General features: G+C 48.4%; 2 protein-coding genes across 2 annotated transcripts in view; both read left to right on the top strand.

Moving 5' to 3' along the window:
* Positions 1–239: 239 nt before the first annotated feature.
* LOC129412595 (scavenger receptor cysteine-rich type 1 protein M130-like) lies at positions 240–9058 on the top strand. Its single transcript, XM_055166623.1, has 8 exons — positions 240–301; positions 1992–2268; positions 2363–2653; positions 5299–5577; positions 5699–5992; positions 7831–8160; positions 8235–8323; positions 8529–9058. Exons 2-8 carry the CDS (start codon positions 2202–2204, stop codon positions 8589–8591), a joined length of 1413 nt encoding a protein of 470 aa, XP_055022598.1. The 5' UTR covers positions 240–301; positions 1992–2201; the 3' UTR covers positions 8592–9058.
* A 477-nt stretch (positions 9059–9535) lies between these two features.
* LOC129412632 (pleckstrin homology domain-containing family G member 3-like) overlaps positions 9536–10944 on the top strand; it is an 8331-nt gene continuing 6922 nt past the window's right edge. The window contains exon 1 of the mRNA XM_055166735.1: positions 9536–9541. Within this exon, the coding sequence (XP_055022710.1) occupies positions 9536–9541 (6 nt within the window). The remainder of the gene's footprint in view (positions 9542–10944) is intronic.

The raw sequence follows: 10944 nt of genomic DNA, 5'->3' as shown, positions 1-10944 counted from the left end.
CACCATGGCCCAGTTTAATGTCACGGACTGTGCATGACATGGACGTCGACGAACTCTTAGATAACATCATAGATAACAACATAACAGATCACAGAAAACAAATAAAACAGAAATAATAGAAGTTATTTATTGTTTCTATGTGGCCCAGAACCAAACGCCCGGGGCTGGAGACACTGATGTAAAACTCAGAACAAACCACATTTTGTAACATGAACTCTGTGTGCAGGGGTCCTGTGTGCAGGGGTCCTGTGTGCAGGGGTCCTGTGTGCAGGGGTCCTGGCAGAAATCAACAGCTCAGCAGGTAAGAAGCAACAATACACACACAGACCAGGAGTCGAACCCACAACCTGCTCACTCAGAGGAGTGTGTGTGTGTATAGGTGTGTGTGTGTGTGTGTATAGGTGTGTGTGTGTGTGTGTATAGGTGTGCGTGTATAGTGTGTGTGTGTGTACGTGTGTGTGTGTGTGTGTGTGTGTGTGTGTGTTGTGTGTGTGTGTGTGTGTGTGTGTGTATGTGTGTGGTGTGTGTGTGGTATGTGTGTGTGTGTGTGTGTGTGTGTGTGTGTGTGTGTGTGTGTATAGTGTGTGTGGGTGTGTGTGTGTGTGTGTGTGTGTGTGTGTGTGTGTTGTGTGTGTGTGTGTGTGTGTGTGTGTGTGTGTGTAGTATATGTGTGTGTATGTGTGTGTGTGTGTGTGTGTATAGTGGTGTGTGTGTGTATAGGTGTGTGTGTATGTGTGTGTGTGTATGTGTGTGTGTAAGGGTGTGTGTGTGTGTATAGTGTGTGTGTGTGTGTGTGTGTATGTGTGTGTGTGTGTGTGGTGTGTGTGTATAGTGTGTGTGTGTGTGTGTGTGTGTGTGTGTGTGTGTGTGTGTGTGTGTATAGGTGTGTGTGTGTATGTGTGTGTGTGTGTGTGTGTATAGGTGTGTGTGTGTGTGTGTGTGTGTGTGTATGTGTGTGTGTGTGTGTGTGTGTGTGTGTGTATAGTGTGTGTGTGTAGGTGTGTGTGTATAGGTGTGTGTGTAGGTGTGTGTGTGTGTGTGTATAGGTGTGTGTGTGTGTGTGTATAGTGTGTGTGTGTGTGTGTGTGTGTATGTGTGTGTGTGTGTAGGTGTGTGTGTAGGTGTGTGTGTATAGTGTGTGTGTGTAATGTGGTGTGTGTAGTGTGTGTGTGTGTATAGGTGTGTGTGTGTGTATAGGTGTGTGTGTGGTGTGTGTGTGTGTGTGTGTGTGTGTGTGTGTGTATCACCTCTTGTGTGTCTCTTCTCTGCAGACTGGTTCAGTGTGAGGTTGGTGGGAGGATCCAGTCGCTGTGAGGGGGAGGTGGAGGTTCAGAGACCTGGTCTGGTCTGGACCACAGTGGGTCCATTGTTTGTGACTCTTGGGTTTGGGGTCAGACTGTGTTTGGCGCTAGACTGTGGCACTGCTCTGTCTGTGGAGAGTAAAACTGGTCCAGAGAGAAAAGTCGTGACTGTTTCTGACGACTGTGAAGAAACATCTGTGAACCAGTGTTTCAGCACTGAAACATCCTCCTCACACCAGAGTCTGCAGCTCAAGAGTTCAGGAGACAACTGCACTGATGATGTCACACATGTGTGTGTCCTATTGGCTCACACTGATGATGTCACACATGTGTGTGTCCTATTGGTTCACACTGATGATGTCACACATGTGTGTGTCCTATTGGTTCAGAGTGATGATGTCACACATGTGTGTGTCCTATTGGTTCAGAGTGATGATGTCACACATGTGTGTGTGTCCTATTGGTTCAGAGTGATGATGTCACACATGTGTGTGTCCTATTGGTTCAGAGTGATGATGTCACACATGTGTGTGTCCTATTGGTTCAGAGTGATGATGTCACATGTGTGTGTCCTATTGGTTCAGAGTGATGATGTCACACATGTGTGTGTCCTATTGGTTCAGAGTGATGATGTCACACATGTGTGCGTCCTATTGGTTCAGAGTGATGATGTCACATGTGTGTCCACAGACTCGGTGCGGTTGGTCTCGGGGTCCGGTCTGTGTTCAGGATCAGTGCAGATCTGGGACGGGTCCTGGACCGGGGTCTGTGACGGGGACTTGGACCAGCGGGGGGCAGAGGTGCTGTGCAGGGAGCTGGCTGTGGGCTCCTTCTCTCCTCCAGGGGGCGCTCTCTCCTCTGGGGCAGACGTTCCACTGTGAGGGACATGAGTCTGCTCTGATGGACTGTCCCCGCTCCAACTCAAGCACCTGCTCCTCTGGAGCCACTGTCAACCTCACCTGCGCAGGTAAAGGGGCGGGGCTTCACTGCTCAGGTAAAGGGGCGGGGCTTCACTGCTCAGGTAAAGGGGCGGGGCTTCACTCTGCCTCTTGTCTGTTCAGAGCCGCTCAGGTTGGTGGGAGGAGCCAGTCGTTGTTCTGGGACTGTGGAGGTGAGAGTCAGAGGAGAGTGGAGACGGATGGGGCCCTCTGGAGTCGGGGACCAGCAGGTGGCAGCTGCAGTGTGCAGAGACCTGGACTGTGGCTCTGCTGTTTATGGAGAACACAGAGATGGTTTTCCACGGATTCCTGTGTGGGAGGTCAGACGTGACTGTGTGAAGACGTCTCCAGTGAGAGAATGTGTCTTTGGTTCACGCCTCTCCTCCTCAGAGGGGGTGGGGGTGGTGTGTTCAGGTAAAAGTCTGATCTTACAGTTTTATGTCTTTCAGATTTTATTTTTACTTGCTACAGAGGAGTGTCAAGTGTAAAATGTGAGACGTCCAATCAGAGTTTAGATCACACACACACACGCACACACACATACACCCTGGACCCCATACTCCCAGAGCACCCCCCACAGGACACCACGAGGGACACGGTCGAATGCCTTCTCCAAGTCCACAAAGCACATGTGGACTGGTTGGGCAAACTCCCATGAACCCTCGAGCACCGATGGAGAGTGTAGAGCTGGTCCAGTGTTCCACGACCAGGACGAAAACCACACTGCTCCTCCTGGACCCGAGGTTCAACTATCGGCCGGATTCTCCTCTCCAGTCCCTGGCATAGACCTTACCGGGAAGGCTGAGGAGTGTGATTCCCCTGTAGTTGGAACACACCCTCCGGTCCCCCTTCTTATACAGAGGGACCACCACCCCGGTTTGCCAGTCCAGAGGTACTGTCCCCGACCGCCACGCGATGTTGAAGAGGCGTGTCAGCCAAGACCCACAACATCCAGAGACTTAAAATAGTCAGGATGGATGTCATCCAACCCCGGAGCCTTTCCACCAAGGAGCTTTCCAACCACCTCAGTGACTTCAGCCAGGGTGAAGGACGAGTCCGCCTCCGAGTCCCCAGCCTCGGCCTCCTCCTCGGAAGACATGACGGTGGGATTGAGGAGATCCTCAAAGTTTTTCTTCCACTGCCCGATAACGTCCCCAGTCGAGGTCAGCAGTTCTCCCCCCGCACTGTAAACAGTGTTGGTGAGGAACTGCTTCCCCATCCTGAGGTGCCGGACGGTTTGCCAGAATCTCTTTGAGGCTGCCGGATAGTCCCTCCTCCCAGCTGCAAGTTTTTGCCTCTGCGACCGCACAGGCTGCAGCACGCTTGGCCCATCACCTGCCTCAGGAGTCCCATGAGCCAACAAGGCCCAATAGAACTCCTTCTTCAGCCTGACGACAGCCCTTACTTCTGGTGTCCACCACCGGGTTCGAAGATTGCCTTCGCAACCGGCACCACAGACCTTACGCCCACTGCTACGAGCGGCCGCATTGACAATAGAGGCTGAGAATGAAGACCACTCAGACTCCATATCTCCGGCCTCCCCCGGAATCCGGGAGAAGTCCTCCCGGAGGTGCGAGTTGAAAGTCCCTCTGACAGAGGCTCCGCCAGACGTTCCCAACAGACCCTCACTACACGCTTGGGCCTGCCAGGTCTTTCCGGCTTCCTCCTCCGCCAGCGAACCCAACTCACAACCAGGTGGTGATCAGTTGACAGCTCAGCCCCTCTCTTCACCCGAGTCCAAGACACGTGGCCGGAGGTCAGATGACATGAAGACAAAGTCGATCATCGACCTCCGGCCTAGGGTGTCCTTGTGCCACGTGCACTTATGGACACCCTTGTGCTTGAACATGTTGTTTGTTATGGACAAACCGTGACTAGCACAGAAGTCCAATAACAGAACACCACTCAGGTTCAGATCAGGGAGGCCGTTCCTCCCAATCACCCCTCTCCAAGTGTCACTGTCATTGCCCACGTGGGCGTTGAAGTCCCCCAGTAGAACAACGGAGTCCCCGGGCGGTGCACTGTCTAGTACCCCTCCCAGGGACTCCAAGAAGACCGGGTACTCGAGTACTCTGCACTGTTGTTCGGCCCGTAGGCCGACACCACAGTGAGAGACCTGTCCCCGACCCGAAGGCGCAGGGACACGACCCTCTCCTTCACCGGGGTGAACTCCGACACACAGCGGCTGAGCTGTGGGGCAATGAGCCACACCAGCTCGCCGCCGCTCCCCGCGGCCAACGCCAGAGAAATGGAGAGTCCAGCCCCTCTCAAGGAGTTGGGTTCCAGAGCCCAAACTGTGCGTGGAGGTGAGGCCGACTATATCTAGTCGGTAACGCTCAACCTCCCGCACAAGCTCAGGCTCCTTCCCCCCCAGCGAGGTGACATTCCATGTCCCCAGAGCCACAGTCTCCATGTCCGGAGATCCAGTCGTCGAGGCCCCTGCCTTCGACTGCTGCCCAGATCTCTCCGCACCAGCCCCATATGGCTCCTCCAGCAGGTGGTGGACCCACAGAAGGGCGTCCCCATGTTGTTTGTTCAGGCTGTGCCAGGCTGTGCCCCGTGGGGGAAGGCCCGGCCACCAGACGCTAGCTGTCAAGCTCCCACCTCAGGCCTGGCTCCAGGGTGGGGCCTTGGTGAAGCCATTCAGGGCGAAGTGACCTCTGAGTGGACGTCTTCATAAAGGGCTTCTGAACCGTTCTTCGTCTGACCCGTCCCCCAGGACCTGTTTGCCTTGGGTGACCAGGGACATGAAGCCCCCGACAACAGAACTCCCAGGATCATTTGGGCTCAAATCCTCCACCACGATGAGGTGACGGTTCAAGGAGGGGGTGTGGTTTCTTATTTTATTCAAGTCAGAATTAGAACATTAGACACTACACACACCTCTGTATCACACACACACATGCACGCACACAATCTCTCACAACAGTAATTTACCACAGATATCTGCACTACAGTGATGATGTCACACATGTGTGCGTCCTATTGGTTCAGAGTGATGATGTCACACATGTGTGCGTCGTATTGGTTCAGACTGATGATGTCACATGTGTCCACAGACTCGGTGCGGTTGGTCTCGGGGTCCGGTCTGTGTTCAGGATCAGTGCAGATCTGGGACGGGTCCTGGACCGGGGTCTGTGACGGGGACTTGGACCAGCGGGGGGCAGAGGTGCTGTGCAGGGAGCTGGGCTGTGGGGCTCCTTCTCTCCTCCAGGGGGCGCTCTCTCCTCTGGGGCAGACGTTCCACTGTGAGGGACATGAGTCTGCTCTGATGGACTGTCCCCGCTCCAACTCAAGGACCTGCTCCTCTGGAGCCACTGTCAACCTCACCTGCTCAGGTAAAGGGGCGGGGCCTCACTGCTCAGGTAAAGGGGCGGGACTTCACTGCTCAGGTAAAGGGGCGGGGCTTCAGTGCTCAGGTAAAGGGGCGGGGCTTCATTCTGTCTCTTGTCTGTTCAGAGCCGATCAGGTTGGTGGGAGGAGTCAGTCGTTGTGCTGGGACGGCAGAGCTGAGACTCAGAGGAGAGTGGAGACGGATGAGACCCTCTGGACTCTGGAACCATGAGGCTACAGATGCAGTGTGCAGAGACCTGGACTGTGGCTTTGCTGTTTATGGAAAACACAGCGATAATTTTCCACGGATTCCTGTGTGGTGGGTCGTACCTGACTGTGTGAAGAAGTCTCCAGTGAGACGATGTGTCTATGGTACAGGCCGCTTCTCCACTCCCGGGGGTGTGGACGTGCTGTGTTCAGGTAAAATTCTGATCTCTCAGATGTTTTTTCTAGTTGCTCCAGAGGAGTGTCGGGTGTAAAATGTGTGACGTCCTGTTACGTTCCTTATTAGCTAAAAGACATAACTTTATAACACAATCATTTAGACAGGGAGTCAGAAGTTTGGCTTTTTTATTGTGAAGCCAAAACCTGCATCAGGCTGTACAAAAACAAAAACGGTGGGATGCCAGTGGTACCAAAGAAACAAACTCAAAGTATAACAAAACAGGACCGAAAGTAAAGAAATCAAAAACCCGAGTCAAACTGATTAAAAACAGCTACAATACTGTAAATCAACAAGCGTGGAAACTAGAGCCCGACCGATATGGATTTTGCTGTGCCCGATATGAAACCGATATAATGGGAGTTGGAGCTGCCGATATAATCGCTGATATATTTAGTATAACTATAACTTAGGTTTGGCTCTGGTGGATTTTAAATTGGGTTTATTTAGGCAACATTTATTGATATTCTGCCTCTTTACATCATATTTACAGACAGTAGGTTGGCTTAATGGCATTTTTGCATCACATTCTAGACACTAGTGATGGGTATTCCAGTTCTTTTTAGAGAACTGGCTCTTTTGGCTTGGCTCACTAAAAGCTGCTGGTTCTTTAGGCTCCCAAGCGGCTCTTCAGATTGTTTTTTTGCAAGCAGGACTAAACCAGGACTGAACCAGGACTGAAAAAGGACTAAACCAGGACTAAAACAGATCTAGACCACGTGTAAAACAGGACTAAACCAAAACTGAACCAGGACTGAGTGTCGGGACTCGGTCTCTATCTCGTGCCCAAGATTAGTCCTGGTTTATTTATTTTACGCTAAACTACAGCCAAATATGCAAGTTTGTTTGTTTTTTTATCCTATGTACATGCAAATTTCTCAAAGTTTCATTTTCAGTCGCTGTCGCTGTCAAACTACCACAAGTCTCCACGAGGCGTGAAGTGAAACAAAGTGAGAGAAAGACAAAACACAACTACCAATAAGGATCAGGCTCCCGTCGTTCGCTTCAAAGAGCCGGATCTAAGAGCCGCTTCGATCGCGACGGACCCATAACTAGTAAAGAACCTAGCGCTATTAGCCTTTAGCCGTAAATACGTGCGTGCCGCGGTAATTAATTATATGTGCAAATGTCATAATTCACACGTCTGTTCACAGCTCATTTACATCAATGCAGCTCCAGTAACAAATATACAGACAATAAAGTCACTTTACAATAGACCAATAGAAAACAGACTGTTTATGTGCAGGAGCTACAGCAGCTAACCCCTAACAAATGACCAAAACAGCTTCAGAGTCGCCATATTTCAACACTCAGACTCACACAGGCTCCTCCCACATCACAAGTCTGAACTAATAAATGTCCTTTTAATCCAGACTCAAACCGATTGTCCGTAAAAAGAAAATAATCTCAATGTTTGGATCTGTGTCTGCAGGTGTAAACAAACACACGTGAGAGACGTGACTCTGTGGTGTGTTCAGGGACAGTACGACACACACAGACAAATGACTCCACAGATAAATACTGATGTGGAGTCACATATTTGGACATTTATCTGTCTGTAAATTGGATTAAATGAACAGAATGTAGAGAGTCTAAGATTTTTAACGACGTATCACAGGCCCACATGAAATATCGGCCCCTATCAGCAAACATATCGGCCGATAGCCGGTATGCCTCCAGGTGCCCATATCAGCCAATAATATCGGCCAACCGATATATCGGTCGGGCTCTAGTGAAAACAGCTTATAAACCTAGAATGTCTAAACAAACACACAGACACATATAGACTGATGTGTCCAATCACGTGTCTCCACAGACTTCATCCTGAATCGTCCAATCATCTCCGTGTCTGTGAGTGACGGGGCGTCCGAGCTCCAGCCTCAGGGGGTGCGGGTGCAGCTGGGCTCAAAGTTCAGGGTCAAATGCTCCGTGGAGCCACAGTACCCGGGAGGCTCCTTCCGGCTCCTCTCTCCCGCCGCGCCCCCCGCTCAGAACCGCACCCTGCCCGCCGTCAATCACTCCGCCCACTTCCTGTTCTCTGACGCTGACCACGCCCACAAAGGAAACTACACCTGTGTTTACCTCCTGCAGGTGTTCAACCACAACTTCTCCTCTCAGAGCCACACACTCCAGCTCTCTGTGGGAGGTACGGCCTTGTCCTGGTCCTGGTCCTGATCCTGGTCTTGGTCTTGGTCTCATCTGGGTTCTTTTGTGTTGCAGAGTCAGACTCAGATCTGATCATCAGAGTCGTGGTGATTCTTCTGTTGAAGCTCCTGTACATCCTCCCAATGTACTACTACTACTGCAAGGTACTGACTCTAGACCTGGTCTAGACCTGGTTTAGTCCTGGTTTAGACCCGGTTTAGACCTGGTTTAGATCTGGTTTAATCCTGGTTTAGACCTGGTTTAGTCCTGGTTTAGACCTGGTTTAGTCCTGGTTTAGTCCTGGTTTAGACCTGGTTTAGTCCTGGTTTAGTTCTGGTTTCTGACCTGTTTTTGTGCCTGTTGTTTCAGGTCAGGGCCAGAGGCGGCGCTGTAGAGAGGCCCCAGCGGAGACTGAGACGAGTCCAGACCTGAGATGGTCCAGTTCAAGACCGGAACATTAACATCATTAGCATCATTAGCATCATTAGCTTCATTAGCATCATTAGCTTCATTAGCATAATTAGCATCATTAGCATCATTAGCATGTTTTCTTGTGTTCTTTGGCTGTGGAATAATCCCAGTCTCAATGTGGTTTATAAATGTTCATATTTTTGTGTTTTTTTCTGTTTGTTTTAATAATATAATAATAATTTGTTTGTATAATAATAATACATTTTATGAAAAAATGTGTGTGTAGGGAGTATTATCTGGTACATAAGGGTGAGTTGTACAGTTGTAGGGAGTATTATCTGGTACATAAGGGTGAGTTGTTGGGTCCCTCTCTCACAGGACGTCAATTTCTTGGAGGCTCATCACGTGTCTGGAATCTGTGTGTCGTTTGTTCATTTGTTTTTCAAAATAAAACTAAAAATAATAAAATAAAACATAAAAAAAAATAACAGTTTACTTCATTATTTGTCTCCAAAACCAAAATTTAAAAAAACAGATAAAGATTTGTTTTTTCAAGTTTTTGATTTTGTGTTTAAATGAAAAATGGAAAAAACGAATAAAGGACTGAACCAGTGGCAGCAAAGATAAAAGTGAAAAACAATGATTCAAGCTCAGACTTTACTTTTGTCTTTAACTGGAAATAAATTAAGAAACATTTTTAGTTCAAATTTATTTCAGTGACATTTCACCTGTTCATTCATCCAAAAAGAGGAGGTTGTAGGTTGTTGGTTGTTGTTGTCGTTGTCGTCGTGTCTCGCTCCTGTGTGCATAAAGTGACTGCAAAATTATGGGAATTGTGCAATAACTGGACTGTATAATATTTTGGACTGTGCAATAATGGAATCTGTGCAATGAATGGAGTGTGCAATAACAGATGGAAATGAGCCTTAAGCTACAATCCGGTGTGTTTACATTCATGTGGTGTCATGTTGGTGTGTGTATGTACAGGTCTGCGTGTGTGTGTACGGGTCACTGTGTGTGTGTGTGTATAGTGTGTGTGTGCGTGTGTGTAGTGTGTGTATATGTGTGTGTGTATAGTGTGTGTGTATAGTGTGTGTGTGTGTATAGTGTGTGTGTATATAGTGTGTATAGTGTGTGTATAGTGTGTGTATTAGTGTGTGTGTGTGTGTGTATAGTGTGTGTGTATAGTGTGTGTGTGTGTATAGTGTGTATAGTGTGTGTGTAGTAGTGTGTAGTGTGTGTGTGTGTGTATAGTGTGTGTATAGTGTGTGTGTGTGTGTGTGTATAGTGTGTGTTATAGTGTGTGTGTATGTGTGTGTGTAGTGTGTGTGTATGTGTGTGTATAGTGTGTGTGTGTATAGTGTGTGTGTGTGTGTATAGTGTGTGTGTGTGTGTATAGTGTGTGTGTAGTGTAGTGTGTGTGTGTGTGTGTAGTGTGTGTGTGTGTGTATAGTGTGTGTATAGTGTGTGTAGTGTGTGTGTGCATAGTGTGTGTGTATAGTGTGTGTGTAGTGTGTGTGTATAGTGTGTGTATATAGTGTGTGTGTGTGTGTATAGTGTGTATAGTGTGTGTAGTGTGTGTGTGTAGTGTGTGTGTGTATAGTGTGTATAGTGTGTGTATAGTGTGTGTGTATAGTGTGTGTGTATAGTGTGTGTGTGTGTGTGTGTAGTGTAGTGTGTATAGTGTGTGTATAGTGTGTATAGTGTGTGTGTGTATAGTGTGTGTGTGTGTATAGTGTGTGTAGTGTGTGTGTGTATATGTGTGTGTAGTGTGTGTGTGTAGTGTGTATAGTGTGTGTGTAGTGTGTATAGTGTGTATAGTGTGTATAGTGTGTGTGTGTGTGTATGTGTGTGTAGTGTGTGTAGTGTGTGTGTATAGTGTGTGTAGTGTGTGTGTGTGTGTGTGTATAGTGTGTATAGTGTGTGTGTGTGTGTGTAGTGTGTGTGTGTGTATAGTGTGTATAGTGTGTAGTGTGTGTGTATAGTGTGTATAGTGTGTATAGTGTGTGTGTGTGTGTATAGTGTGTGTGTATATAGTGTGTGTGTATAGTGTGTGTGTATAGTGTGTGTAGTGTGTGTGTATAGTGTAGTGTGTGTGTGTGTGTATAGTGTGTATAGTGTGTGTGTTATAGTGTGTATAGTGTGTATGTGTGTGTGTGTATAGTGTGTATAGTGTGTGTGTATAGTGTGTGTAGTGTGTGTGTGTGTGTGTGCAGTGTTGGGGAGTAACAGATTACATGTACCGCCGTTACGTAATCAGAGTACAAATTATGAGTAACTGTATTCCGTTACAGTTACTGTTTCAATGAGTGGTAATTGGATTACAGTTACTTTGCTGAAATAAGTGGATTACAAGGCGGTATTTTCCTGTTTT

This window comes from Boleophthalmus pectinirostris, unplaced genomic scaffold (assembly GCF_026225935.1).
Source record: "Boleophthalmus pectinirostris isolate CB_2022bp ecotype Guang Dong unplaced genomic scaffold, ASM2622593v1 HiC_scaffold_9, whole genome shotgun sequence".
NCBI classification, from domain to species: Eukaryota; Metazoa; Chordata; class Actinopteri; order Gobiiformes; family Gobiidae; genus Boleophthalmus; species Boleophthalmus pectinirostris.
This window is presented reverse-complemented; position numbering and strand designations above follow the sequence as displayed.

Excerpts from the sequence above, each read along its gene's own strand:
- LOC129412595 (XM_055166623.1), top strand. The coding sequence starts at position 2,202 with ATGGACTGTCCCCGCTCCAACTCAAGCACCTGCTCCTCTGGAGCCACT. Across the intron at positions 2,269-2,362 it reads TGTCAACCTCACCTGCGCAG|AGCCGCTCAGGTTGGTGGGA; the intron begins GTAAAGGGGCGG and ends TTGTCTGTTCAG. Across the intron at positions 8,161-8,234 it reads ACTCCAGCTCTCTGTGGGAG|AGTCAGACTCAGATCTGATC; the intron begins GTACGGCCTTGT and ends TTTGTGTTGCAG.